At 42.5% G+C, this 25704-nt stretch overlaps 1 protein-coding gene across 2 annotated transcripts in view; it reads right to left on the bottom strand.

Moving 5' to 3' along the window:
• LOC124551042 (dihydropyrimidinase-like) overlaps positions 1-25704 on the bottom strand; it is an 86860-nt gene that overhangs the window by 40420 nt on the left and 20736 nt on the right. For both annotated transcript variants that reach the window (XM_047125904.1, XM_047125905.1), the window contains exons 4-8: positions 23019-23129; positions 22817-22944; positions 9796-9975; positions 5396-5509; positions 609-856 (exon numbers count right to left, since the gene is read on the bottom strand). In XM_047125904.1, coding sequence (XP_046981860.1) covers positions 609-856; positions 5396-5509; positions 9796-9975; positions 22817-22944; positions 23019-23129 — 781 coding nt within the window. The remainder of the gene's footprint in view (positions 1-608; positions 857-5395; positions 5510-9795; positions 9976-22816; positions 22945-23018; positions 23130-25704) is intronic.

Here is a 25704-nt window from a genome sequence, read left to right as displayed (position 1 = left end):
CCGTGGCTCTACCCTTCATTCGATCCCTGCGAAACCCTACATTTCAGCAGGATAATACACGGTCGCATGTTGCAGGTCCTGTACTCACCTTTCTGGATACAGAAAATGTTCGACTGCTGCCCTGGCCAGCACATTCCCCAGATCTCTCACCAATTGAAAACGTCTGGCCAATGGTGGCCGAGCAACTGGCTCGTCACAATACGCCAGTCACTACTCTTGATGAACTGTGGTATCGTGTTGAAGCTGCACGGGCAGCTGTACCTGTACACGCCATCCAAGCTCTGTTTGACTCAATGCCCAGGCTTATCAAGGCCGTTATTGCGGCCAGAGGTGGTTGTTCTGGGTACTGATTTCTCATGACCTATGCACCCAAATAGCGTGAAAATGTAATCACATGTCAGTTCTAGTATAATATATTTGTCCAATGAATACCCGTTTATCACCTGCATTCTTCTTGGTGTAGCAATTTTAATGGCCACTAGCGTGTATATCACTTAATTTGACAATCTGCTGAATGCAGCTAGTCTTGAATTTGCACACAAACTGGACCATCACCGACAGTGAGCCTTTTCTACAGGAGAAAGCCGCGCGCCCTCGGCCGTACTTACTCTGCCAGCAGACGAATGAGGTAGCTCTTGGCAGTAACGTCAGGAGATAGCGGGGGGCTGACGATGTGCGCCGCGGCGTGGTACCAGCACCTGTGGAGGCACTGCTTGCCGTCAGAGCCCAGGGCAGCCGCCAGCGTCTCTCCAAACACTGGGCTCCCCCCGGTAGCAGAGGCGATACTGCGTGCGTGCGCCAGTGCGTCTGCTGCAGGCTTGCTCATTACGTGCACCACGTACAGCGGGCAATTCACCTACAGGCGAAGATGTGACTAGTGTAAATTTACAACAAACCACCATGCCTTACGGGATAATAATTTGCGCTTTAAGGTAAACAAAAACAACTACAATAACGAGAAGTAGAAATACACACGTCAAAAAACTTTTTGTATCACCTAGGTTCCGAGAGTTCCGGAACTTGTACAGAAAATTGGAATAGAGATCAACATAAACATCTTTTTCCGCCTTTTTCATTGCTCATGAAAACCACAAATTGCATGTTGTACCACCATACAGCGAGATCTTCAGAGGCGATGGTCCAGAATTGCTGTATACACCGGTACCTGTAATACCCAGTAGCACGTTCTCTTGCATTGATGTATGCCTGTATTCGTCGTCGCATTACCATCCACAAGTTTGAGAGTTGGCAATACTCTCTTAGGATTTAAAGGTTGGCTACAGCGCGCATACACAAGCTCTGGAATCTAAGATATTGTTGTCGCGCTTCGCAGCGCACGGATTAACGAGTGGCACTTTGGGAGCCAGTGTAGGAGCCCGCCTGCTGTGGTGCGCACGTGTGTTGGGCGAGGGGTCGTCGCCGAGCTGCCGTACTGCCGTGTCCGCCAGCAGCGACACGGGATCTGGTAGTGAGTTGATATTTTTTATAATTTGCAGCGCGCTTATTAATTTAAAGAAAAGGGTTTGTGTATGTGCGTAGCAGCAGACGGTAATTTTGATAGTGATAGGAGTTGAATTCTTAAGGGAAACCATTGTTAGGCGAATAGATTAAGTATTGATTTTTGTGATTGATTTCTTTTGTAATTGTCAGGGAATTCTATTTGTTTAATTGAGAAGTATTTCAGTCTGTCTCAAGACTGAGTAATTTGTAATGCCACTGACGGCAGATTTACAAACGAAGCGATTGTTCAAAGAGCTTCTAGCTTTTTGCTAATTGAATGAGAAAGAATCGCTTTCAGAATATAGTTTTTTAAAAAAAGGAATTACTTGTTTGGGTTATCATTTATCGAGTTTAGATTTGATCAAACCCTGTATCTTGAATTACGTGTAGTTGTAGTAAGCAGGAGCCGCAGCAACAGCAGGAGCCGCCATACAGAACATGCATGCACTCAGCATGAATAATAGGTTTTTTATGTTTTTGTTAAATAATGGAATGCAGCAGATCAAGCAGTGGCAGCAGAAAGACCAAGTAAGTTATTTGTTGCGCACAGGACCAATAAAAAATAGAGTTTAGGTGATCTCTGTAATAGTAAAGTTAACAAGAGTGCAAGGACGAGATTTTCAGTAGAAAACACGAGATAAGAAGATAGAGCTCGTGACTTTCAAGTTCATCAAGGCACTGTTGGTCCAGATTGGCCCATTCCTCGACGGCGATTCGGCGTCGATCCCTCAGAGTGGTTGGTAGGTCACGTTGTCCCTAAACAGGCCTTTTCAATCTATCCAAGGCACGCTCGATAGTGTTCATCTCTGAACATGCTGGCCACTAGTCGAGCGATGTCGTTATCCTGAAGGAAGTCATTCACAAGATGTGCACGATGGGGGCGCGAGTTGTCGTCCATGAAGACGAATACCTCACCAATATGCTCGGGTTGCACTATGGGTCTGAGCATGGCGTTCACGTATCGTACAGCCCTTACGACGCCTTCCCTGACCACCAGCGGCGTACGTCGGTCCCACATAATGCCACCCCAAAACAGCAGGGAACCTCCACCTTGCTGCACTCGCTGGACAGTGCGTCTAAGGCGTTCAGCCTGACCGGGTTGCCTCCAAACACGTCTCTGACGATTGTTTGGTTGAAGCATATGCGACACTCGTCGGTGAAGAGAACGCGATGTCAATCCTGAGCGGTCCATTAGGCATGTTGCTGGGTACATCTGTATATAACTGCATGGCGTCGTGGTTGCAAAGATGGACCTCGCCATGGACGTCGGGAATGAAGTTGCGCATCATGCAGCCTATTGCGCAAAGTTTGAGTCGTAACATGACGTAGTGGGGCTGCACGAAAAGCATTATTCAACATGGTGGCGTTGCTGTCGGGTTTCCTCTGAGGCATAACATGTAGGCAGCGGTCATCCACTGCAGTAGTAGCCCTTGGGCGACCTGAGCGAGGCATGTCATCGATAGTTCCTGTCTCTCTGTATCTCCTCCATGTCCGAACAACATCGCTTTGGTTCACTGTGAGACGCCTGGACACTTCCCTTGTTGAGAGCACTTCCTGGCAGAAAGTAACAATGCGGATGCTATCGAACCGTGTACATCCTACCTGGTGGATGGAGATTATATATTTGTTAAAACTCGGCAAAAAAACTCTTAACTGTTAAACTGAAAAATAGTTGAATATCCCATCCTTGTGCAAATCAATTGATTAATCTCAAATCTAAGGAACTTCTTTGGCTGAGAAACATAACTTCTCTGAAACCATATAAGCAGAAGGGTAGAGATGATTCATAAAAAATTTGAATAAAAGGAGAAGTTTATTCACTGGAAAAAAGAAACTGAATGCTCTGAATTAATTGAATATTGAAAAATACATGTATATGTTGTAAGATACAACATGATTATTATTATTTTGACCTAAATATGTGAATTTTGTCTGAAAAATGTATATGGAACTCCTCAAAGGAACATACAAAATTAATATGTTATGTGCCTGGTGTGTCTTCTTCTTCTTCTAGGTCCTGCAAATCTATCAAGGCTATTTTTTCTGTCCATACTACCTCTCAAGTATTTGAAAGTTAGTATTACAAATTTATGAATTTTTTAAATCTTTTGTTACTACCTAGCATTATCAATAATTCATATGTGTTTTACAGGCTGAAGTATTTTGAGTCACCTTCAATATAGTAACAAAACGATTTTCTGAAATTTTGTAATTTGTATAGTTATGAATAGTATTATGTTTACATCCTTTTTAAATCTGTATAGAATGATGTATTCATTTTTACATCTTCCTTGGTATCCGAAATAGTGTCTCAGAAAAAATTTCTCAGTGATAAGGTTCTTCACAATGCTGTAAGGCTACTATCACAATCATCCATTTCGCCATTATGTGTTGTGAATTTACATTGGTGGACAGATGCCATTGGATGCTACTCATATATATTTTTTGAGTACACTCATTCATATTCTCACCCTCTTGCCTTGTCACTGTTGCTGTTCTTTCTTAATTTTTCTTTTGATGAGGGATGTTTTGACTGAACTCATCCAACATCACTAGACTTTCTGTCTGTCTATCTACCTATCTATATATTTTGAGGCTTTGCTTAAAAAACTTCTCGGGTTTGGGGGCTATTATAATGAAACTCATCAGTGAACTTTCTTTGTCACATACTGGGCATCTGAGGTATACAATAAATTCACAATACAATCCAACAATGTACAAATAGCAATTTTGCATATAGTGTAGATTTGGTGAGATGACAAAGTTAAAATGATCTTATGTATTTGTGAAAAACAAATGTGATGAAACATGAATTTAATGTAAGATTTATTACCTTTCAGAAACATAATTACCTTTTTGTATGTTCTATATATTTCAAAATTATCATTACATTTGAAGTTACTTATGTTGGAATAGGTAATTATGAATTCTGAAAAGGTAATGCAGAAAACACTGTCAATATGTAAGTCTTCCGCTAAGTTAAAGAGTTACTTTGATATGCAATATATTCATGCTTCTTGTCAAGTTCATTGTTGTGAGTTGAATGTGGTTGGAGTTGTGAACCATGTAGCAGAATAACATGCTTCAAGGCTGCTGTGACAAAAACTGAAGAAATTAAAATGGACATAAGAAAAGAACTCAGGTTAAAAATCATTTTCGCCATTATTAGTGCAAATAACCTACTAACTCTTCCCTATCATCTCCAGACAGTAGATGAGAAGTTTGTAACATTTCAGTTTTTGAAAATTATTTCATAGTATGAGAGTGAGTGGGGGGGGGGGGGGATGGAGGGGCTAAACACTTCAGCATCCTGATGGAACCAATTTTTTTCTAGCACAATGTTTTCATGTTGACTAATTTATTTCACAAAAAATACTTACATATGGTGAAAATACATCCTCATAAAAGCCATATGTGTAATGGAAAGTCTGAGTTAATTACATTTGTTTGGTTCTGAGAGACTGGACAAACTGCTACTACTCATAGAAGTCATATTTATTCTGCATTTGAGTCCTCATGGTTTGACTATTTACTTCTACAGTGTCTCAACAACATAACTGACTTTGTAGACAGAAAAATGATACGAACAGCAGCAGTACTGTTACTCTTTCTAGGACCTACTAGAAGAACAATAAAATATGTTTTCATTATTCTTTGCAGGTCCTGAACAACAGTTAAATACCTATAAATACTAACACAGAAAAGCAGACAGTGACAAACATGTATGGTGTTGCCAGTTTTAGATTTGCATAAAATTACTTGTTTCACTTTATACAATTGAAACTCAGTAATAGCTAGCAATCACTGTGTTCTAGTGCTATGCGAAATCTCATATTGGACTAAAATTGTGAGCTTATATTATTTATGTACATGACATCAAAAGTGATAACAATACCTGGTTTGCAATGACACATGCCCTTCCAACGGCTTCTGCTTCAATTGGTTCTGGCCTTGATAGCTGGTGCCCCTCAGGACCAGTAATGCCAGCAGCTAACAACTGTTGTGCTTTCTGTAATGGGTGTGGTCTTCTGTTATTAATCATCAGAGTTGTGCATGTATCACAATCAAAAAATATGATTGTCAGACATCTGCATTTATTAATAACACTCAAAATTATTCACAGAGTTACATTTCATGTAAGCCATTTGGCAATTACCTTTTTCTATGTGATATATTTGTGGCAAAAAAATCACTGAGGACAGGCTAAAGATTCCAGTATAAAATGTATTAGATGTATATTGCTTCCAAATGGAAATAGTGTAGAGAAATTAAGAAAAGCTGACCTATGAGACAAAGATAGGACTAGGCCATTGGGGGAATATGTTGAAAGAGAAAAGTCTCTATGGTATAATGATTGACAGTATGGATGCCTGATTTGATTCTTGGACTGCTCCAAATTTATTTTGAACATAATAGTATGGTTTGTGTTCTTGATGGCTCATGGCACAATGTATGTGTTGAAGAGCCATTGCAAGTACAAAAACCCAAATCGCTGCTATGTTTAAAGTATGTAGTGCTTTATTGTTTGTGTATATGTGGTGTCTGTTCTTTCAGACATGTCTAAAACAACAGACACCATTTTGATCCTGTAGATACCATAAATCACACATAAAGGAATTAAAAACATTAGCTACCAGTGTGCACTGATTTATATCAATGGGGCATGTTGAAAGTTTATGTCAGACCAGTATTCGAACTTAGGTCTCCCACTTACTAGGCAGAAGGCAGATGCGCTAACCACTGTTCCATTTGGACACAGTGGTCACCATAACTGCACAGACTACTCTAGCATGCCACTTGCAAACATGTTCAAAAGAACACATACACACACACACACACACACACACACACACACACATATATATATATATATATATATATATATATGAGGTGACGACAGACAATGATCCCCTTAGTGCAGATGCCCACCAAACTCGAATTATTGTAGTAATTGGCGAGATGCCACATGTAATGAGACTAATAAGAAGAGACACTACATCAGTAATGTGTGATATAAGTTCAGACTCTGGGTCTGATGGAAGGCATCTAGGGTAGTCCATACTGTTGTGGTGACCACTGTGTCCAGATGGTTTAGTGGTCGGCACACCTGGCTAATAAACGGGAGACACGGGTTCGAACCCCATATGGCACAAATTTCAACTCGCCCCTTTCATATAAATGAATTCCCACTTGCAGATAATGGCTTAAACCCTTTGTATATTGCTTTATTTTTTGGTTTTGCGATAGGCCCATTTCAGCTACAATGCCATTTTTCAGCTCTCTGCGATAATACATTACTTTGTTGCCCTTGGTTTCTATTCTTATGCGCCACTATTGGTAATTTTGGGTGATTATACAATATAATCTAGTTTTTTGACGTCCATGAAACATCGATTGTTGTTGTCACTGTCTGATTATTTTATTGTTATGTCTTATAGGTAGCATGATTATATGATTGTGGCAACTGTACTGCCATATCTCTATCGTTAATACAGTTGTAGACGAGATTTTTTGTTGGCTATAGCATCTTTGTTCTGTTTACTAGCTTTTGTTCTTTTGACAGCTTTATTTAAGGCGACACCAGCGATTTTATAAGGTTAAAATTTCGGTTTAGTGACTTAATCTATGAGTTTTTATGTATTATATTCCGAGAACACATCAGAAATAGCTATAGAAATCCATTCACTTTTTTCACTCACATGAAAACAGAAAACAACAAAGTAGAACCAAACAGAACGAGCAATGCAAATATTACACATAATACCGAAAGGGCTAATCATGAATATCTCAGAAGAGATAGAAATTTTTGAGTATGTATATCAACCCTTAGAGCATATTAAATGACCAAACAGGTCGTAAATGGAAACACTATATTGAAAATTTTATTGACATAATAAATATAGAAAATGGATGAAGATACACAATCAAAACCTTTTCAAGAAAAGGTAAAATTAACAGCAAAGATAAATCTCTAATACAAAGAAACTCAGAGATTAATAAATTAAAACAAAATGCTAACTACAGAAAATCGCTGGTGTCCTATCAAGTAAATTCGTCAAAAGTACAAATATAATAAACAGAACGAAAAGGCCTTAGCCAACAAAAAAAAACCTTACCTACAAGAATATTAACGAGTGGGATATGGCAGTATAGCCACCACAATCACCTTTAAGACACAGCAATCAAATAATTAGACAGTGAAAGCACCAATCGAGGTTTTGTGGACGTCAAAAGCAGCAAGACATAAGTAATATTGTGTAATCACATAATATTTTCAGTAATTGTGCAAAGGAATAGAATAAAAAGTTAACAAGTTTATGTATCATTGGCAGGAAGCTAGAAAATGGCGCTGTAGGCAAAATAGGCCTATCACAAACTGAACAATAAAACACTAAATACTTCAAACATAGTAACGATTTGAATTTCTCTACTTACAGTTGTATGGAATTGTGCATATAGAATAATTATGGGAAACAAGGAGCTGCTTGCATCGAGAAACAGAGTGCTTGACATGCATGTTTTAAAGAGTCATTAAATCAAAAGACATATATTAGAATGTGACCTCAAGAGTCCAGACTTCTAGACACAAATCATTGCTCATTTTGAAGTTGCTGACCAAGTAACTACTAGCCTATAGACTATCTTCCATTACAGTTACTGCTCTTAATCTTTGGGGAAAGCTTTCCATGAGTTATGATGCTTTGAAAGCAGTATGTATTTAATTGTAATTTAAGAATAGTGCTTAAATTATAATGGGTTTCTGGGTCCATTGCAATGAAATTAACTGACATTCTGATACTAGTTGAAGATGATCAGTAGAAGTTCCTGGTCAGAGATTTTAGTAGGCTGGTCCATCATATTCACCCAATGTTCATTAGGCCCTTAGGGGATGACTCTTATTTTGTGACCAGGAGCATCATCATACAGACACAGAAAAGGTTCAGGTCCAAATTGTTGCCACAACATAAAAGTGGTGATGGTCTTTCAAGCGTGTAAATGCCTGCATTCATTTTACTATTAACCAAAGCGAATGGTTCAAGTGGAAATCACAATACACAGTTCCAGAATATCACATCAGTCACTCCGAGTTTTACCGTCACAACACACTCCGGTAAAACCACTATGCATTGCATCTGCTTGTCCAACATGAGCACATCTGAATACCAAACCAATGTATGGTGGCTAATCACTCCATAAATAGTTATTCTGTTGCAACACAGACAAACAATAACGCTCTTTAAGCGGCTAAGTGATATCAAATACTCATTCTCCAAATTACTTACCGAAAACTGAGTTCTATCACATCTTAATATGATCTTTGCTGCTGATAGCCACTGTATCTCGGCTGCAGCACAATTTATCTAAAAGTAATTGACAGAGATACCCAGAAAACTGTTTGTGCAATACAAAATACGCGTTGTCAGTCCACAGCAACTAATTTTTATGCCTAAAAAAGTGATTATTGGCTTTAGTATTTCCTCAATATCTTCGCTTCACAGCAACATCTTTAACAGCAGGCACAGACACACTTAGATGCTGTGAAGATTCTCTGAGGAGCAGCTCAAATTCTTGGGGTGTTATAATCACATCTCAATCAAATTACCTATCCCTTTCATTGTTGTGCTTGGACAGAACATGTCTGTGATGTTGACACACTGTGCCTCTTCTTGTATACCCTCCAATGAACAGCTTGTATTCTGTGATGTTTCCAAGGACATTTGGTTACTTCGCATATCTAATAAAAGTTTTGTAATAACAGTTTTGTAATTCCGTTTCTCACACAAATATTTCTATTCAGAGAAAATAAGTAACGGAAAAAAATAAATTTAAACACTAATGTAGATGTGGCTTTGAGTTGTCTAAAGGCACACAGACAGGATAGACATTGTTAGCGAGATTTCGGATAGTGACATTTGTTGGAGCTTACACATTTTAATGTAAATAAAAAATTAATTGATTCTAAAAAAATTGTTTCAAATAATAACTTTATTTTGCTCACAAGCAACGTATGCTACAGCTACACTTTCATTAATCAGAGTTTCATGTTATAGCAAGAAATTATGACAGCTTTTTTCTGCTACATCATACACTGAATGTTTCTCTATAAAATCCCAGTAAATCAGAATAAATTCATTAGTATGTGTACAGTTCAATAATAAGTGTGTACTATACAGATAAAATCATTATCAAACTCCGTTGGTCATCATATACTATTACCTGTGAAAATTTTTATTACCGCAGTGAAACACCCAGAAATATAACCGAAAATTAAAATCATGGAAATAAGTCAGTTACCTTAGCTATGATGGAACCATTTTCGGCGTGAACTAGCGCTACTGCTCCAAGTTCGTTACATCTTTTGAATATTTCAAATAATTCGGAATCATCCACCATAAAAAAATCTTTGTAAGCCATAAATGTTTTGAAAGAGTTTATTCCATGATGTTTACAAAGAAGTTCCATTTCTTCTCTAACCTGCAATACATGAACACACACACATTGTGCCACTGATAACATAATATTTTCGAGATTATATTTGTAGGGACTACACTTATACATTACCGTAATTTACACAAATGTGTTGCCCCCTGTAATATGTTACAGAAATGTGGAGAGCTTGAAGAAAGTCAGTACTGTCAAGAAGCCTACTACTATTTGTAAATACACTCTAAGAAAAAGAAAATTACGCACAACGAAGGAATTATTCGAATGGAACGGAAATTGGTAGACGTAATGCAGATGCATAGACAATCAAATGACCACAATTTCAGAAAAATTGGATGATTTACTCAAGAGAAAGAGCTTCAATTCTCGTTCCCTGATGTGTTTAAAGTTTTTAAAACCTTATAAGCTATATGCTGTCTCCCTTGAACATCATTCTTGATATTAGGAATAAATCAGTCCCAATGATCTTGGTGTGCCTCTCTTACTACACATTTAGGAACATTTCTTCTCTCCATGTAAGACTGCATGTTCTCATCTTTTCTTCTATGGTGTTGGTTATGAGTTTTATACATGCATCCTGTTTATCTTTAACAGCTTTTCTTGTATGCTCCTTCCAATTTTGAGGCACTTTTTTTTCCTTATTTTTTTCTTTTTACTGAGAGCTTCTCCTACTGCTGTATGTATCACGTTCTTTAGACTTAGTTATTTTTCTTCTATATTATCTTTAGTTTGAAAGTTAATTAGCTCTTATTCAAACTGCTTTGGGAAAGACGTTTGATGCTGTCCTCTTCCAGCAAGTATACTTTATAAACGCTTTGATATCGTTGGTTACTCATTTGTTTTGTCATTTTCTTCCATTTTGATGAAAGACCTATTTTGTAGATTAGTAGAAAATGATCTGGCTCTGTATCTTGACCTCCGTAAACTCTTTTATCCCTTACTTGACTCGCTAGCTAAACATTTACTAAAATGTAGTCAATTACTGAGCTAATACCTCTACTGGCCTAGTATACTTATGCATATCTCTTTCCTTAAAAAGTGATTTCATTATTTTTAGATTATTGTAAGTGGCAAAGTCTTTTTGTATCTTTTCATTTTCATTACATGCCGGTTCTCCCAAATGCCCTATAATCGCTACTGGGATATTTCCTAATCTGGCATTGAAATCCCCCATCATAATAATCTGATCAGTAGCACTGTATTTATTCAGAGTCTCCTGTAGTTCTTCATAGGAGGTTCTAGATTCATGGTTCTAGATTCATCCCTTTTTTCCTTCTTCTGGTGCATACACTTTTATAATGGTAGCGTTGCCTCTTCTCAGCTTCAGTCTGACTAAGAGTATTCTTTCGCCTATGTATGTGCAATCTTTGATTTCTTACGCAAGAGTAATGCCTCACCTTTGCTTGCATTTTGATTTTGTTCGACTCCACTACAGAACACAACGTAATCACCTAGATATTTAGTACTCCTCATTTTTATTTTCTTTTGTGTGATCGCTACAGCATCTGCATTCATGTCTTTGAGTATATTTGCTAGTTCTGTCTCTTTTTGGGAAGTTCCTCTGACATCCCCAGTTGCTAATTTGATATATCCGTTGGCCCATTTTATTTTGTCCTTTTTCAAAAGAAGATACAAATAAGCAATATTGAAGAAGAGGAGGAGTAAATTATTACAAAGCATTGTGGTGTGATGATACAGTACAAGAAACTGTAATTGAAACAATAGATGGCAAGGGCTTAGCTGAAATACATCCTGACGCAACAACAATCTGCCTTGACATCACTTAAGAACAAAATAGCGACAGGAAGAGATTGTCTTAATGCTGAATTGCTAAAATATAGAGGAATGACGCTACATCTACGACTGTTACGTCTCTTAAACGAATCTTGGCAGAGCAAAATTATCTCCAAAGACTGGAAGATTGCTAGAGTGACATCAGTTTTAAAAAAAGTGAGACAAAAATCTGTGCAGAAACTATAGAGGAATAAGTATACTAGACTTAGCATGCAAGATGTATGCTAAGATTTTAAATACAAGACTTCAAAACATAGCGGAAGCAGTACCGCATGAGCAACAAATGGGTTTTAGGAAAGGGTGTTCTACGATAGGTGCAGTTATTATGTTACAACAGAGAATACAAAAAACGCAGAGAATATAATAAAGAAACAGATATTGCTTTTATTGATTTTTAAAAAAGCTTTTGACAATGTTAATAGACATACACTTTGGAAGATAATGACGAATTTTGGATATGTAAAAGATCTAATAAATGCGATAAAAAGTATGTACCAGAACAGTATAGATCTCAACGGAAATATGACTAATGAGATATCGACTAGCAAAGCAGTACAACAAGGCTGCTGTATCTCCCCAACTTTGTTCAACATTTACGTACATGAAGTAATGCATATATGGAAAACAGTATTTCGGAAAGGTATACCGTACACCTAGACAGGACGACTCTCTTACATATGTTACTATTTGCTGACGATGCAGTGATCACAGCAGATAAGGAAGAAGACCTTCAGAAAGGAATTTACTTACTGAAACAAACAAGTCCGAAATTTGACATGAAGATCTGAACAGAAAAAACTAAGACTGTGGCCTTCATGGGAAAAGAACGTATATTGAAACCAAAATAATCGCAGGTCAAAAGATCTTACAGCAAGTAAACCACTTCAGCTCCCTGGAATGTCAAGTGACATATGGTTACAGCAAAGGTATAGAAATTAAGCATAGTAAATTTACCTGGGTATGTGGAAAAATTAACAGAAACTTTGAAAACGAAACAAGTAAAGATACTCCAATTAAATTCTACAAAACAGTTGCAGTCCCCACACGGAAGCGAATACTGGGTGGTTAGCAAAAATCAAGAAAGCCGTATTCAGGTGCAAGAAATGAAATTCCAGAAACGAGTTAAAGATTGCACAATAGAAGACATACTAAGGAATAAAGATATTAGAGAACAACAAAAACATTTTAGTCTGATTAATAAAGTTGTAGAGTGTGGAATGAACACCTAGAGAGAATGAAGAGTGACAGAGTCCCTTAAAAGCTAGAAATTGTAAGTACCAAGGAAGAAGAGATAAAGGAAGATCTCAGCAACGATGGGCACCGTAACAGGCACTTTTGCCTAAGACCTGGAGAGGAGGAGGAGGAGGAGGAGGAGAAGAAGAGGAAGAAGAAGAAGCAGAGGAAGTAAGAACTTCACAAAATGAGCAAGTCAATAATGCGTTGCTCGATATCCAGCCCTTATGTAACCAGTTATTTGGTTAGGAACTGAATGAGGGAATTATAATGTCCTCCTGAGGGCTATCGATTCCAAATTTTGTCCAATTGGTGCGTTAGATCGTCAAATCCTGAGCTTGTTGGAGGGCCCTGCCTATAATGCTCCAAACGTTCTCAGCTGAGGAGTGGTCCAGCGACCTTGTTGGCCAAGGTAGGTGACACACACAGTGGTTTCTGTTACTACAAGCCACACCACAAGTTGGGAAACGGGGCCACATTTCTAGTAGTTTACTGTCGAGTTGAGATTTTCACACACAAATGTTTTATTCATATCTTACAGAAACTACCAGTACGGCAATAAACGGCATTTTAAACACGCCGCTAACGGCAATCAAATCATTCATAGCAATACAACAATTTTAAAAAATTAAAAAAAAATAGAAGTAAAAGCACGGGAATCAACAAACTTTCAAGACGCGGCGCTAACGGCAGTCAAATAATTCACAGCAATGCAACTGTTTAAAAATTTCTTTTAAAAACGGCAATCAAGTCATTTATAGAAATACAACAGTTAAAAATTTAAAAATAAGCAAACACAGAAGCTAACAGTACGGCAATAACAGCCTTTCAGAACACGCCGCTAACGGGAATCAAGTAATTTATAGCAATACAGTTTTAAAAAATTTAAAGAACCTTAGTGGACAGGCTACTAAAGTAAATACAGAACTTTGTTAATAAAGTACGGTGAGGTAGTGAAGCTACCAACACCGCCATTAAAAAAAAAAAACAAAGGTCTCATCAAACACACGATTAATGGCAATAAAGGAATAGTGGAATTTAAAAAAAGTTTTTAAACAAAAGTGTCCTGGAATATAATTAGAACATAACAGATATTTCGGACCTGTGTAAGGCGACCACAAATCACCCACTCAGGGATGTTCAGGCTAACAGAATACTGACCATTTTAAATACGCCAGTAAACACTATTGCCACTCTCAGACTTTTAGCCAGCGAAAACTTGCAATAAGATGGCTTAACTTGCTGACAGAATCAGAGCTAACCTCGTGCAAGGAAAATTACACCACACGGTCTTGAATGAGCGACCACATGATCAACCAACAAGAAGCATGAATGTACTCATAGCACACGACAGAATAGCGAAACAATTAAACTGCCAAAACTACACCTCCCATCGGACAGTAACGAGAGGAGGAGGACGAAAGATCACTGTCTTCAATTACACCGGTGCCAGGGACAGGAATCCCGATCGCCGGAGGTCACAAGGCAGAAGAGACACTGGTTACACAAAATTGTTACTTAGTGATTAAACCTTGCACTAACTTAACTTGCAATTATGCTCGAACAGGCAGTACACGACCTCCGATGGCAAGGATCCACACATCCGACGGCGCACGCGTCGCCAGCGTACCCGACACGCCACGGTCACGCGACAACACGCTCTGTCACCGGAGTTCACGTCTTCTCTGCAACGTTGACGCGAAGTGATCACTCCTGCATGTTAGGTGTCTCCTTTTTAAACTCCAGTGTTGAAACGGAGGACTTAAAGAAGCTTGTTAACGTCCCACCAAGGCGAAATGAACAGCAACTACTCGTGGGGCGATTCTGTATACCACCAACCCGCGGGGTGCTCTTCCGTCAGCTCGACCCACTCGTTACACACAACCGACATACATCACGTGGCGACTCGGTACAACCGACCACGCCTGCTTCGCGCTGGAGAGCCACACTGCCCTCCCGTGTCCACCACACTCTCTGCGCGCAACGCCCCTACTTCCGCGCCACCACACGAAGTTACCACCGGTCAAAGTGTGGTGTCACCGCCAGACACCACACTTGCTAGGTGGTAGCCTTTAAATCGGCCGCGGTCCGTTAGTATACGTCGGACCCGCGTGTCGCCACTATCAGTGATTGCAGACCGAGCGCCGCCACACGGCAGGTCTAGAGAGACGTCCTAGCACTCGCCCCAGTTGTACAGCCGACTTTGCTAGCGATGGTTCACTGACAAATTACGCACTCATTTGCCGAGACGATTGTTAGCATAGCCTTCAGCTACGTCATTTGCTACGACCTAGCAATGCGCCATTATCATTTGCTATTTATCTTGTGATGCATGTACCGTCAGACCGATGTTCACCAATTATGGATTAAAGTTAAGTATTCCAGAAGCTACGTACTTTTTTTACTAGACTCAACTCCTTTAACTGCTCCAGACCTCACGCCAGCCTGCGTGAGCTTAAACGCGTGCCTTTCGGCTACCTCATAGTGGCTTGGCTGTGTCGCCAAGTCACAACACAAAGATCTCACTTCCTCCATAGCAGTTTCCCGGAAGCAAAAACGCAGATATCGATAGGAGAGAGAAAAGATAACCAAGCAGCCACTTAATGACAGACAGCATATCAAACAAACATGTCACGGGAAGAAAAGGAAAACCAATGCAAACCAAACACAAGGTGTAGCACGAGTCGATACACGGCTCAGTGGGTTTTGGCAGGCACTAGGACAAGAGGTAGAAACTCTCGTCATGTGCCGGTAGGCATCATCTTGCTGAAACGTAAGCTCAGGATGGCTTGTCATGAAGTGCAATGTAAAGGGGGATAGAGTATCGTCGACGTACGGTACTGAGGTGGTGTAAGGGAGTCACGGATGACAATCAGAGAAATGGCGTCCCAGACCATCACTCCTAACTGTCGTGCCGTGTGGTGGGCAACAGTCCGCTTGGTATCCCACCAGTGTCCTGGGCGTCTGCAGACTGTAGTGTCGCGGAATAGTAAAGAGTTGGAAACGTGGAATATTGTCAAAGTTTCGTTGCCCATGCCGAGAGCCAGAGGCAGCAGGTTAGCCAAGAGGTAAGAGGATTGCACATGTATCAGAATGTGTCGTCACTCAGGGGCAATTGCCTGGTTACACACAACAGGCGAGAGGGAATTGCTTAGCACGTGGGGTTGTGTTAGACGGAGACTTTCGTAGAGTGTAAGACAGAGGTATAGCGTCAGCTGTACTGCGTTTCACAACTTCGCGTAAGTCTGCCGTAACAACACGTAACTCTGTCGCAAGAACACCACACAAACCCCCGTGCTAAGCATTTCTCTCTCGCCTGTTGTGTGTAACCAGGCCATTGCCCCTGCCTGACGACACATTCCGATACATGTGCAATCCTCTTACCTCTTGGCTAACCTGCTGCCTCTGGCTCTCGGCATAGGCAACGAAACTTTGACAATATTCCACGTTTCCAACTCTTTACGACAGATGAATCAGCAGTATAAGTGGAACGAATGCGTTCATTACAAACGAGCATGACGTCAGGACGTCGCTCGTGCTTCCTTTAAATACGCCAGCTTTGATAGCAACAAGGCACTCGCAGTTAGACTTGCAGTTAGATGTGTACTGGGTCGCTGCGTAGCGCTCAGCTCGGTGATCGACATGTTAATCTTTATTAAGGAGATGTTGCAGTAAAGGCAGCCCATCCAGCAGCAGACGTGAGGGGACAGTACCAGCTCTGGTCCTCTCTGCTGCCCCTGTCAGTCATGAACCCAGGATTAGCAGACATCGCGGCAGACTCGCTCGCCGCCAATGCTGACCACATCAGTCAGCCGTCGTCGAGATCGTGCGGGGCCTAGGCCCTGTGCATCCGCCGTCACAACTGGGTGAGCTGACGACGCTGGGGGACTGCAGCCGTTCCGCCCGTCCACCGCGGACGAGCCACCAGGAGGAGCAGGGAAGAAGACGGGGTGGGATAGAGTACACTACGCACTACGAGAACGCTTCTAGTGCCAACAGCGCGGGACTCCAACCCAGAGCCTCTTACGCACAGCTGCCTGCTGTCCACTGCCGAGCCGGCCGGCCAGCCGGGCGCCGCCAGCCATGCGCGGCCGAAGTAAGGGCACTCCAGCGCTACGTCACAGCACGCGGCGCTGCGCTAGCAAGACTGGTGCGGCCCGGAGCTGGTGTCATCGCTCCGAGTCAGCGAGGACTCGGGGAAGGTCGTTGATATCACCAAGCCTGTGTTACGCGGGCCTGTACTCGGCAGTACTAAAGGTGTTCTGAATTAATAATGTTTCTTTGGCGTTAGTGACACGTCCACAGTCATTTCCTAGCATCCTGTCAACTGGAGAGGACACCGCTCAGCTTCCAGTCCACCGAAGGCGACCAAGATAACATCTTGGGCCTGGAATCTCATTAACTGGAGTGGAATTGCCTTCAGTGGTGAAACCCACCTAGAACTGAGCCCTGGTGACAGGCAAAGACATGTCTGGAGACGCCCAGAACAGCAGTGTTCTGCCACACGGGATCCGTCAGCCAGGAGTGTTGTTCTGGTTGGGATGTCAGTCACCCCCCCCCCCCCCCCCCCCCCTCCCACCCCCTTCCTCGGCACCCAAGTCCGAGCTCTACAAACAGTAAGCCCGACAGCGATTCTATGGAACGACTCACACCGGCGTATACCAAAGCACACGGATACAAGAAGTGCACGACCAGCGAGACCGCTTCAGAAGCCCAGCGGACGCACCAATAACTCTTTCATTCACACAAGGAATCAGCTTAATGAAGGTGGACAGAGATCAGTTGACTGCGACGTGCCAACTGCCGTCCGTCGGTGGACAGCCAACTAACAAGCTTGCACAAGTCCTTCTTTCGCCGTGTGTGGTGTAGATGTACTGCCACCACACCAAGAAAAAGCCCAGTTATTTCCCACTCACATGGCTGGCAGCGATGCAGCTCGTCGCCATCCACGAAAGAACTCCATCACTTCGGCAAATTACCGGACATCAGATCTTCGAAAAGGGAGAGGCTGATACGGCATCATATCGATAGTGAATTGTGATGTCACTCAGTGATCAGAAAACAGAGTCGATGGGTGGCTGTCTTTGATTCTTTTTAATGGTTTTAGGGCGCAAAACTGCTACGTTCATTAGCGCCCGTTCTGTGGCTTAGGGAAGGGTAAAAAGAAAAAAACGAATTGGAAATCAGCAGCAATGGGAGCGAAACTCAAAAAGTGGGGAAACTAAAAACGGAAAGAAAGCTTAGAAAACCACTATAGAAGGGGGGGGGTTGTTTTCCCCAAAAAGAGCTTAGAATGACCGACGTAATCTCACTGACACTGATAAACTCGAGGACGCGGTCGGCTGAGCGCGTGTCATCTGCTAAAATGGAGATATATCAGGCGACAGCTGTGGACGGGCGCGTAGCGGAGTAAAATAGGGGCACTGAAGTGAAAGCAGTTGAGAGCAGTGGGGACAAAGTGGGGGAGGATCGCCACTTGAAAGATGTCGATAGCTAAAAAGACAGTGCCCTAGCCGGAGTCTAGCTAAAATTACTTCCTCCCGACGAGTTCGGGAGGAAGAGGTCCAAGCACAGGGAAGAGGTTTCACATCCCGCAGTTTATTATTGGGAAGTGTAGACCAATGTGCGTGCCATAAAAGAGCAACACGACCACATAAAACACTCTCTAGAACGACGTAGGGAACCATGCGAACAGCAGGCTGAAGAAGAGAGACTGCAGCCTTGGCCGCTATATCGACCGCCTCGTTACCACGGATACCAACATGTCCTGGGATCCAGAGGAATGGCACAGAGACACCCTCCAAGTAGAGCAAGTGGAGGCAGTTCTGAATCCGGTGGACCAGAGGAAGGACAGGATAAAGAGCTTGGAGGCTGAGGAGAGATCTGAGCGAATCTGAGCATATAATATACTGTATCCGCTGATGGCGATGGATGTATTGAACAGCCTGGAGAACAGCGTAAAGCTCCACAGTATAAACCGAACACTGGTCGGGAAGCCGAAATCGATTTGGGGTGTCGCCAACATTACAGGCACTCCCAACACCAAATGATGTTTTTGAGCCATCAGTGTAAATAAATGTGGCATCCTTTATTTGTGCGCATAGAGCAGCAAATGCCCGACGATAAACGAGAGAAGGGGTACCATTCTTGGGAAGCTGACAAAGGTCTCGGAGCAGGCACGTCCGTGGGCGAAGCCAAGGTGGTGCTGTACCCTCAGTTGTCAAGAAAGTTATAGGAAAGTGGAAGGAAGGAGAACGTAGCAGTTAACGGAAGCGGACTCCCGGTGGTAGTAGGGAGGAGGGGCAGCCTGCATACCCTAAATCCAAGGAGGAGTGCAGAAAAAGGTCATGGAAGACAGATGGCTAGCGTAACGACTCAGAAGGACAGCTCGCCGATTGGTCAGCGGAGGTTCAGCAGTCTCAGCACAAAGGCTTTCCACGGGGTTGGTGTAAAAAGCTCCAGACGCTAAACGCAATCCACGGTGGTGGACAGAGTCGAGACGCCGAAGAATAGACGGCCGAGCAGAGGAGTAAACTTTGCTTCCATAGTCAAATTTCGAGCGCTCAAAGGCGCGATATGGGCGGAGAGGGACCACTCGGTCCGCTCCCCAGGAGGTGCCATTCAAGACACGGAGGGTGTTGAGGGATCGCAGACAGTGAGCCCAAAGATAGGAAACGTGGGAGGACCAGCACAGTTTTCTGTCAAACATAAGTCCCAATAATTTAGTGACGCCCGCGAACGGTAGGTCGACAGGGCCTAGATGTAGGGACGGCGGAAGAAACTCAGTACGACGCCAAAAATTTACACAGACAGTCTTACTGGAAAAAAAGCCGAAGTCGGTTTCGATGCTCCAAGAGTGGAGGCGATCGAGACATCCTTGAAGAAGTCGTTCAAGAAGGCTGGTCCGTTGAGAGCTGTAGTAGATCGCAAAATCGTCGACAAAGAGGGAGCCCGAGACATCGGGAAGGAGACAATCCATAATTAGATTTATGGCGATGGCAAACAGTACAACATTTAGCACGGAGCCCTGGGGTACCCCGTTTTCTTGGGAGAAAGTGCGGTAGAGAGTAGTGTTCACCCGCACTTTAAATGTGCGGTCTGTCATAAATTCATGAATAAAAAGGGGAAGCCGACCTCGAAAGCCCCAAGAGAACAGTGTGCGGAGGATACCTGTCCTCCAACAGGTATCGTATGCTCTCTCCAGATCAAAAAATATTGCTACCGTTTGGCGTTTCCTGAGAAAATTGTTCGTTATATAAGTGGAGAGAGCAACAAGATCGTCAAGTGCAGAACGATGCTTTCGGAAACCGCATTGGGCAAGTGTGAAAAGCCTAAACGGCAATTCACCATACTCTCCAAAACCTTACATATGAGAGATATCGTGTGTAAACAGTATACCATGCAAAGTGTTCGACTGATTAAGTGTATTTGCCAAGTACTAATAAATAAAAGTCATATCATAAGTGTTGGTTATGTGGACATGCTACCAGTTCTCACAGTCATATAATCCACCTGAAAAAAATGTGGGGCAAAAACAACTAAACTTAAAGGGAAAATTGTAATGGAGCAGAGTGAGGAGGAAAGATTACCCAAAAAGTAAAAGCAATGGTGAAGTACATAACAGGGCAAATAAATGAATGAAGATAACGTATAAATGAAGAGCATAGAAAGAAAATGGGAAAGAGTATACAGTGTGAGTTAGGAGGAAAGGTACATGCTTTGAGGTGTGATTCTGAACAAAAAAGTAGTTTGAACATTTGTGCTGTTCTTAATCATTTCCGAGGGAACTAATGAAAACGATGGGGAACAGGATAAATATGATTGATAGTAAATGAAACATTACGGTGTAAGGCGTCGTTCAATTTCCTCGCAAAAGGTGTTCAAAAAGTCCGCCATCAACTGCAATACCTTTTGCAGTTCTTACAGACAGCTGCTGTGTTGTTGATCTGAGCTCACTAGTACAGTGTTTAACTTGAGCACACACGTGTAAAATGCGAGCGATAAGTGTTTCCTTTGTGTCCACCCTTTGCTCGTAGACTTCGCTCTTAAGCCAGGCCCCAGAAAGAAATGTAATGGTGTAAGATCAGGTGACCTCAGTGACCAAGAAATGACTCCACAGTGTCTGATCCAACGCGCAGGATACATTTCCGTGTCGTGCTGAAAGTACATATGACGTCGTGTTGGCAAAGGTATATCCTTCAAGTATTCTGGTAATGCATGCTGAAGCAAATCAAGGAACCACTAAGTGCAAATGAAGTGTGCATTGAAATGGTCATTAAGGCAACACTACGTAGCCTGATGTTGCTTTAGTTATATTCGTATCTGAGTGCTGGTGAAGGAGGACATGCGAATGATGTCCATGATTTTCACACAGCTCTATGTTGGATACGATTAAGAAAATGACATTTGTTCATTTGCATTTTTTGTTCATAATAAGAAGTACTATACCCCCCTCAAAACATATACCTTTTCTCCTGACTCACCTGTATACAATGACAACACTGTAGGATTATCGGATTTTAAGGTTATGAGGATTACGGAAACGCAGTGAAATAGGCAGAATATCGTTCCAGTGGTTCAAGAGAACTGATCTAGATAAGAATTCAGATAGAACAGATAAAGAAAGGGAGGAAGAAAGATCTGGAAGGAAGGAGAAAAGGAAAGCAGGAAGACTAAAAAGAAGGAAGGAAAGAAAGAAGGAAGACTGGAAGGAAGGAAGATTGGAAGGCAGAAAGATTGGAAGGCAGAAAGATTAAAAGGATGGAAAACTGGAAGGAAGGGAAGAAGACTGAAAGGAAGAAAGATTGGAAAATTGGAAAGACGGAAGGAAGGAAGACTGAGGTAGGATATCTGGCGTGTTCTTTACAAAGAAACCATTCTGTCATTTTTTTAACATTTTCTGTCATTGACCTTAATTGATTCAAGGAAAAACTAAGTTTGGATGGCTAGGAAGAAATTTGAACTCTGCTCTTCCTGAATGTGAGTCCAGATCTTAACTATAGTGCGCAACATAGGTAAACAATTCAAATCCTGAAACAATATGTGCAGTTAGTTAACCATTGTGTTCAGCAACCTCATGGATCAGTTTACCTTGAGGGAACCTTTCTATAGTAGCCATTCATTAGTCCAGAGGCGACTGTTGATATTCGTCGAATGGATAAATAGATTATATAATACCCATTACTGTAAACATGCCTCCACAAATGTATCACTTTTTTGATCAATTGTGATATACTAATGGAAGCAAAAGAATACGGATACGTGGAACATGCCTTGGATCAACGACAAATATATGACTAATAGGGTAAGCTGGTTCAACTCTGTAGAAGAAAACCCACTAAGTCGTTTTGGTAGCATAGCATAATTATGGAACCAGAATGAATTCGCACTCTTCAGCTGAGTGAGCACTGATTTGAAACTTATTGGCGGGTTAAAACTCTTTCTGCACTGGGTTGCGAACCTTGGATCATTGACTTCGGTAGGCAAGTGCTTCCCTGGCTAAATGATCCAAGTATGACTCATGACCCATCCTCACAGCTTCGCTTCCGCCAGTGTCTCATCTCCTACCTTCCAAGCTTCACACAAGTTCTGTTGAGGAGACTGGATAGCTCAGTAGAGGACTTGCGAAACGAAAAGTCCCAAGTGCAGGATACAGTTTTAATCTGCCAGGAAGTTTCACCATTATGAGACCTTCAACAACTATCTCATGTAAGATACTTCTCATTTTAGGTCAGTTGCTGCTACAGATGATGATACGAAACAAAATATATCACAATTATGCAGTATTACAGTACATAACAATGCGATGAACGCTGAAAGTAAACAGAAGTACTCCACGTTATACCTTGTCCGACCACCAGGTGACTCCAACGTGTAGGCCGTAGTCACAACAGACTTTCCCATCTGCTAACTTTCTGTATTTCTGGTAGATTTCAAGAAGTGACTGGCCTTTCTTGGGCACAGCAAAATCAACTGTAAATACAAAGTGCTTAGTCAGCGCTGTGTTTAAAAATTCACAATGTATAATGAACTGTCAGTTTACTTACTTATCATAGTAGTTCCTCCAGCTATAGCAGCCTTTGTGCCTCGGTAGAAATCATCAACCGTTACTGCATCCATAAACTGAAATTCTAGGTGTGTGTGGGGATCGATGCCACCTGTAAAGTAATAAGAAGTCATATTCTCAAATTCCTGGTATTTGCCTGGAAAGCTCTATTAGAATTTGCAATAATCTCTGTAAGCCAGCCTTTACATTCGCACTCACACTTTCCAGCGGACAGAACACCGAGTTTTCTTATCCTAGAAGATGGAGCTGGAAATGTGTTATTTCATATTATAGGCACGTGGAACTAAATTGAACCTACAGTAAGGAGCTGGTGATTTTTATGCTGCCTATAGTAGAATGACTGTTCCCTAATTTTTCCATGTGTGGTTCACCATTATTATCATAATGCTTACCGAAAAGTAGAAATCACAAATCTGATGAACACTAGATGTTTGAGCTTATGATAAAAACCTGTTAACACCGTATGCCAAGACTGGCAATGAACAACCACCAACTGAGAGTGGGCGTATATGTTGTGCCCTGGTACATGGTTCCAAATAGGTGATGCATTAGAAACAGCGCATGATCTCTCATGGAGGCCGAAGTTAAAGAGTTTGAAACCTTTGCTACATTCAAATGGCTCAGCTGGAACAGCCAAGGGCCCCGGAACTGCTTTGTAAACGGAGGATCAGCAACTTCCGGATGCAGCCTAGAGTGCTAATTAGATGCAGAGGTGAAAGCTGAGGGAGGTGAGATAGAATCGCCAAGGACCTGTGGAGACACGGATAAAACGAACACTAGTGATGACGTCAACCACTGGCGGAAAAACTACCCACAAGACTAATGAATCCTAGTGTCTTAGATGGCACACACAATGGGACACCTTAGAAACAAAATTCCAGCACACAGAAGATAAGTGAATTGTCACCTATTCACCTACTTGCCATTTCGCCTCCTATTCGCTTATTTTCTTTGTGAGTCATCTGGATTTCTGTCACTGGTGTTCGCTCACTAATGATCTTTCTGTGCTGACTGACTGGCTGAGATGGCCTAAGGAAGACCCTACTTACGAAAGCTTCCATCGATTGAGTAGATGGCGGAATTTCCTTATGATGTGACCACCCGTTACGTACCTCATAGCTGAGATCGACAATGACCAACCTGGTTATGCAAGATTTTTGGGGCCGCAGTCAGATATTTTTATGATGACTCACGTACTAAGTATTTTCCCAATTGTCTGATGAACTCGTTCCGTCCCTCTTTTAGCTTGAGAATGAAGTGGACTAGTTCTTAACATCTTTACTTCTAACGAATGACTCAACTCCTTCATTATGTCTGACATGAAGCTCGTCCCTTTGTGTGTAATTATTGTGTCTGACACCCGAACATCAAAATCTGCATATTACACTCCTGGAAATTGAAATAAGAACACCGTGAATTCATTGTCCCAGGAAGGGGAAACTTTATTGACACATTCCTGGGGTCAGATACATCACATGATCACACTGACAGAACCACAGGCACATAGACACAGGCAACAGAGCATGCACAATGTCGGCACTAGTACAGTGTATATCCACCCTTCGCAGCAATGCAGGCTGCTATTCTCCCATGGAGACGATCGTAGAGATGCTGGATGTAGTCCTGTGGAACGGCTTGCCATGCCATTTCCACCTGGCGCCTCAGTTGGACCAGCGTTCGTGCTGGACGTGCAGACCGCGTGAGACGACGCTTCATCCAGTCCCAAACATGCTCAATGGGGGACAGATCCGGAGATCTTGCTGGCCAGGGTAGTTGACTTACACTTTCTAGAGCACGTTGGGTGGCACGGGATACATGCGGACGTGCATTGTCCTGTTGGAACAGCAAGTTCCCTTGCCGGTCTAGGAATGGTAGAACGATGGGTTCGATGACGGTTTGGATGTACCGTGCACTATTCAGTGTCCCCTCGACGATCACCAGTGGTGTACGGCCAGTGTAGGAGATCGCTCCCCACACCATGATGCCGGGTGTTGGCCCTGTGTGCCTCGGTCGTACGCAGTCCTGATTGTGGCGCTCACCTGCACGGCGCCAAACACGCATACGACCATCATTGGCACCAAGGCAGAAGCGACTCTCATCGCTGAAGACGACACGTCTCCATTCGTCCCTCCATCCACGCCTGTCGCGACACCACTGGAGGCGGGCTGCACGATGTTGGGGCGTGAGCGGAAGACGGCCTAACGGTGTGCGGGACCGTAGCCCAGCTTCATGGAGACGGTTGCGAATGGTCCTCGCCGATACCCCAGGAGCAACAGTGTCCCTAATTTGCTGGGAAGTGGCGGTGCGGTCCCCTACGGCACTGCGTAGGATCCTACGGTCTTGGCGTGCATCCGTGCGTCGCTGCGGTCCGGTCCCAGGTCGACGGGCACGTGCACCTTCCGCCGACCACTGGCGACAACATCGATGTACTGTGGAGACCTCACGCCCCACGTGTTGAGCAATTCGGCGGTACGTCCACCCGGCCTCCCTCAAAGTCCGTCAACTGCACATACGGTTCACGTCCACGCTGTCGCGGCATGCTACCAGTGTCAAAGACTGCGATGGAGCTCCGTATGCCACGGCAAACTGGCTGACACTGACGGCGGCGGTGCACAAATGCTGCGCAGCTAGCGCCATTCGACGGCCAACACCGCGGTTCCTGGTGT

Source organism: Schistocerca americana, chromosome 9 (genome assembly GCF_021461395.2).
Source record: "Schistocerca americana isolate TAMUIC-IGC-003095 chromosome 9, iqSchAmer2.1, whole genome shotgun sequence".
Lineage (NCBI taxonomy): Eukaryota > Metazoa > Arthropoda > Insecta > Orthoptera > Acrididae > Schistocerca > Schistocerca americana.
The sequence above is the reverse complement of the archived record's forward strand: the minus strand, read 5'-3'. Positions and strand labels throughout refer to the sequence as shown.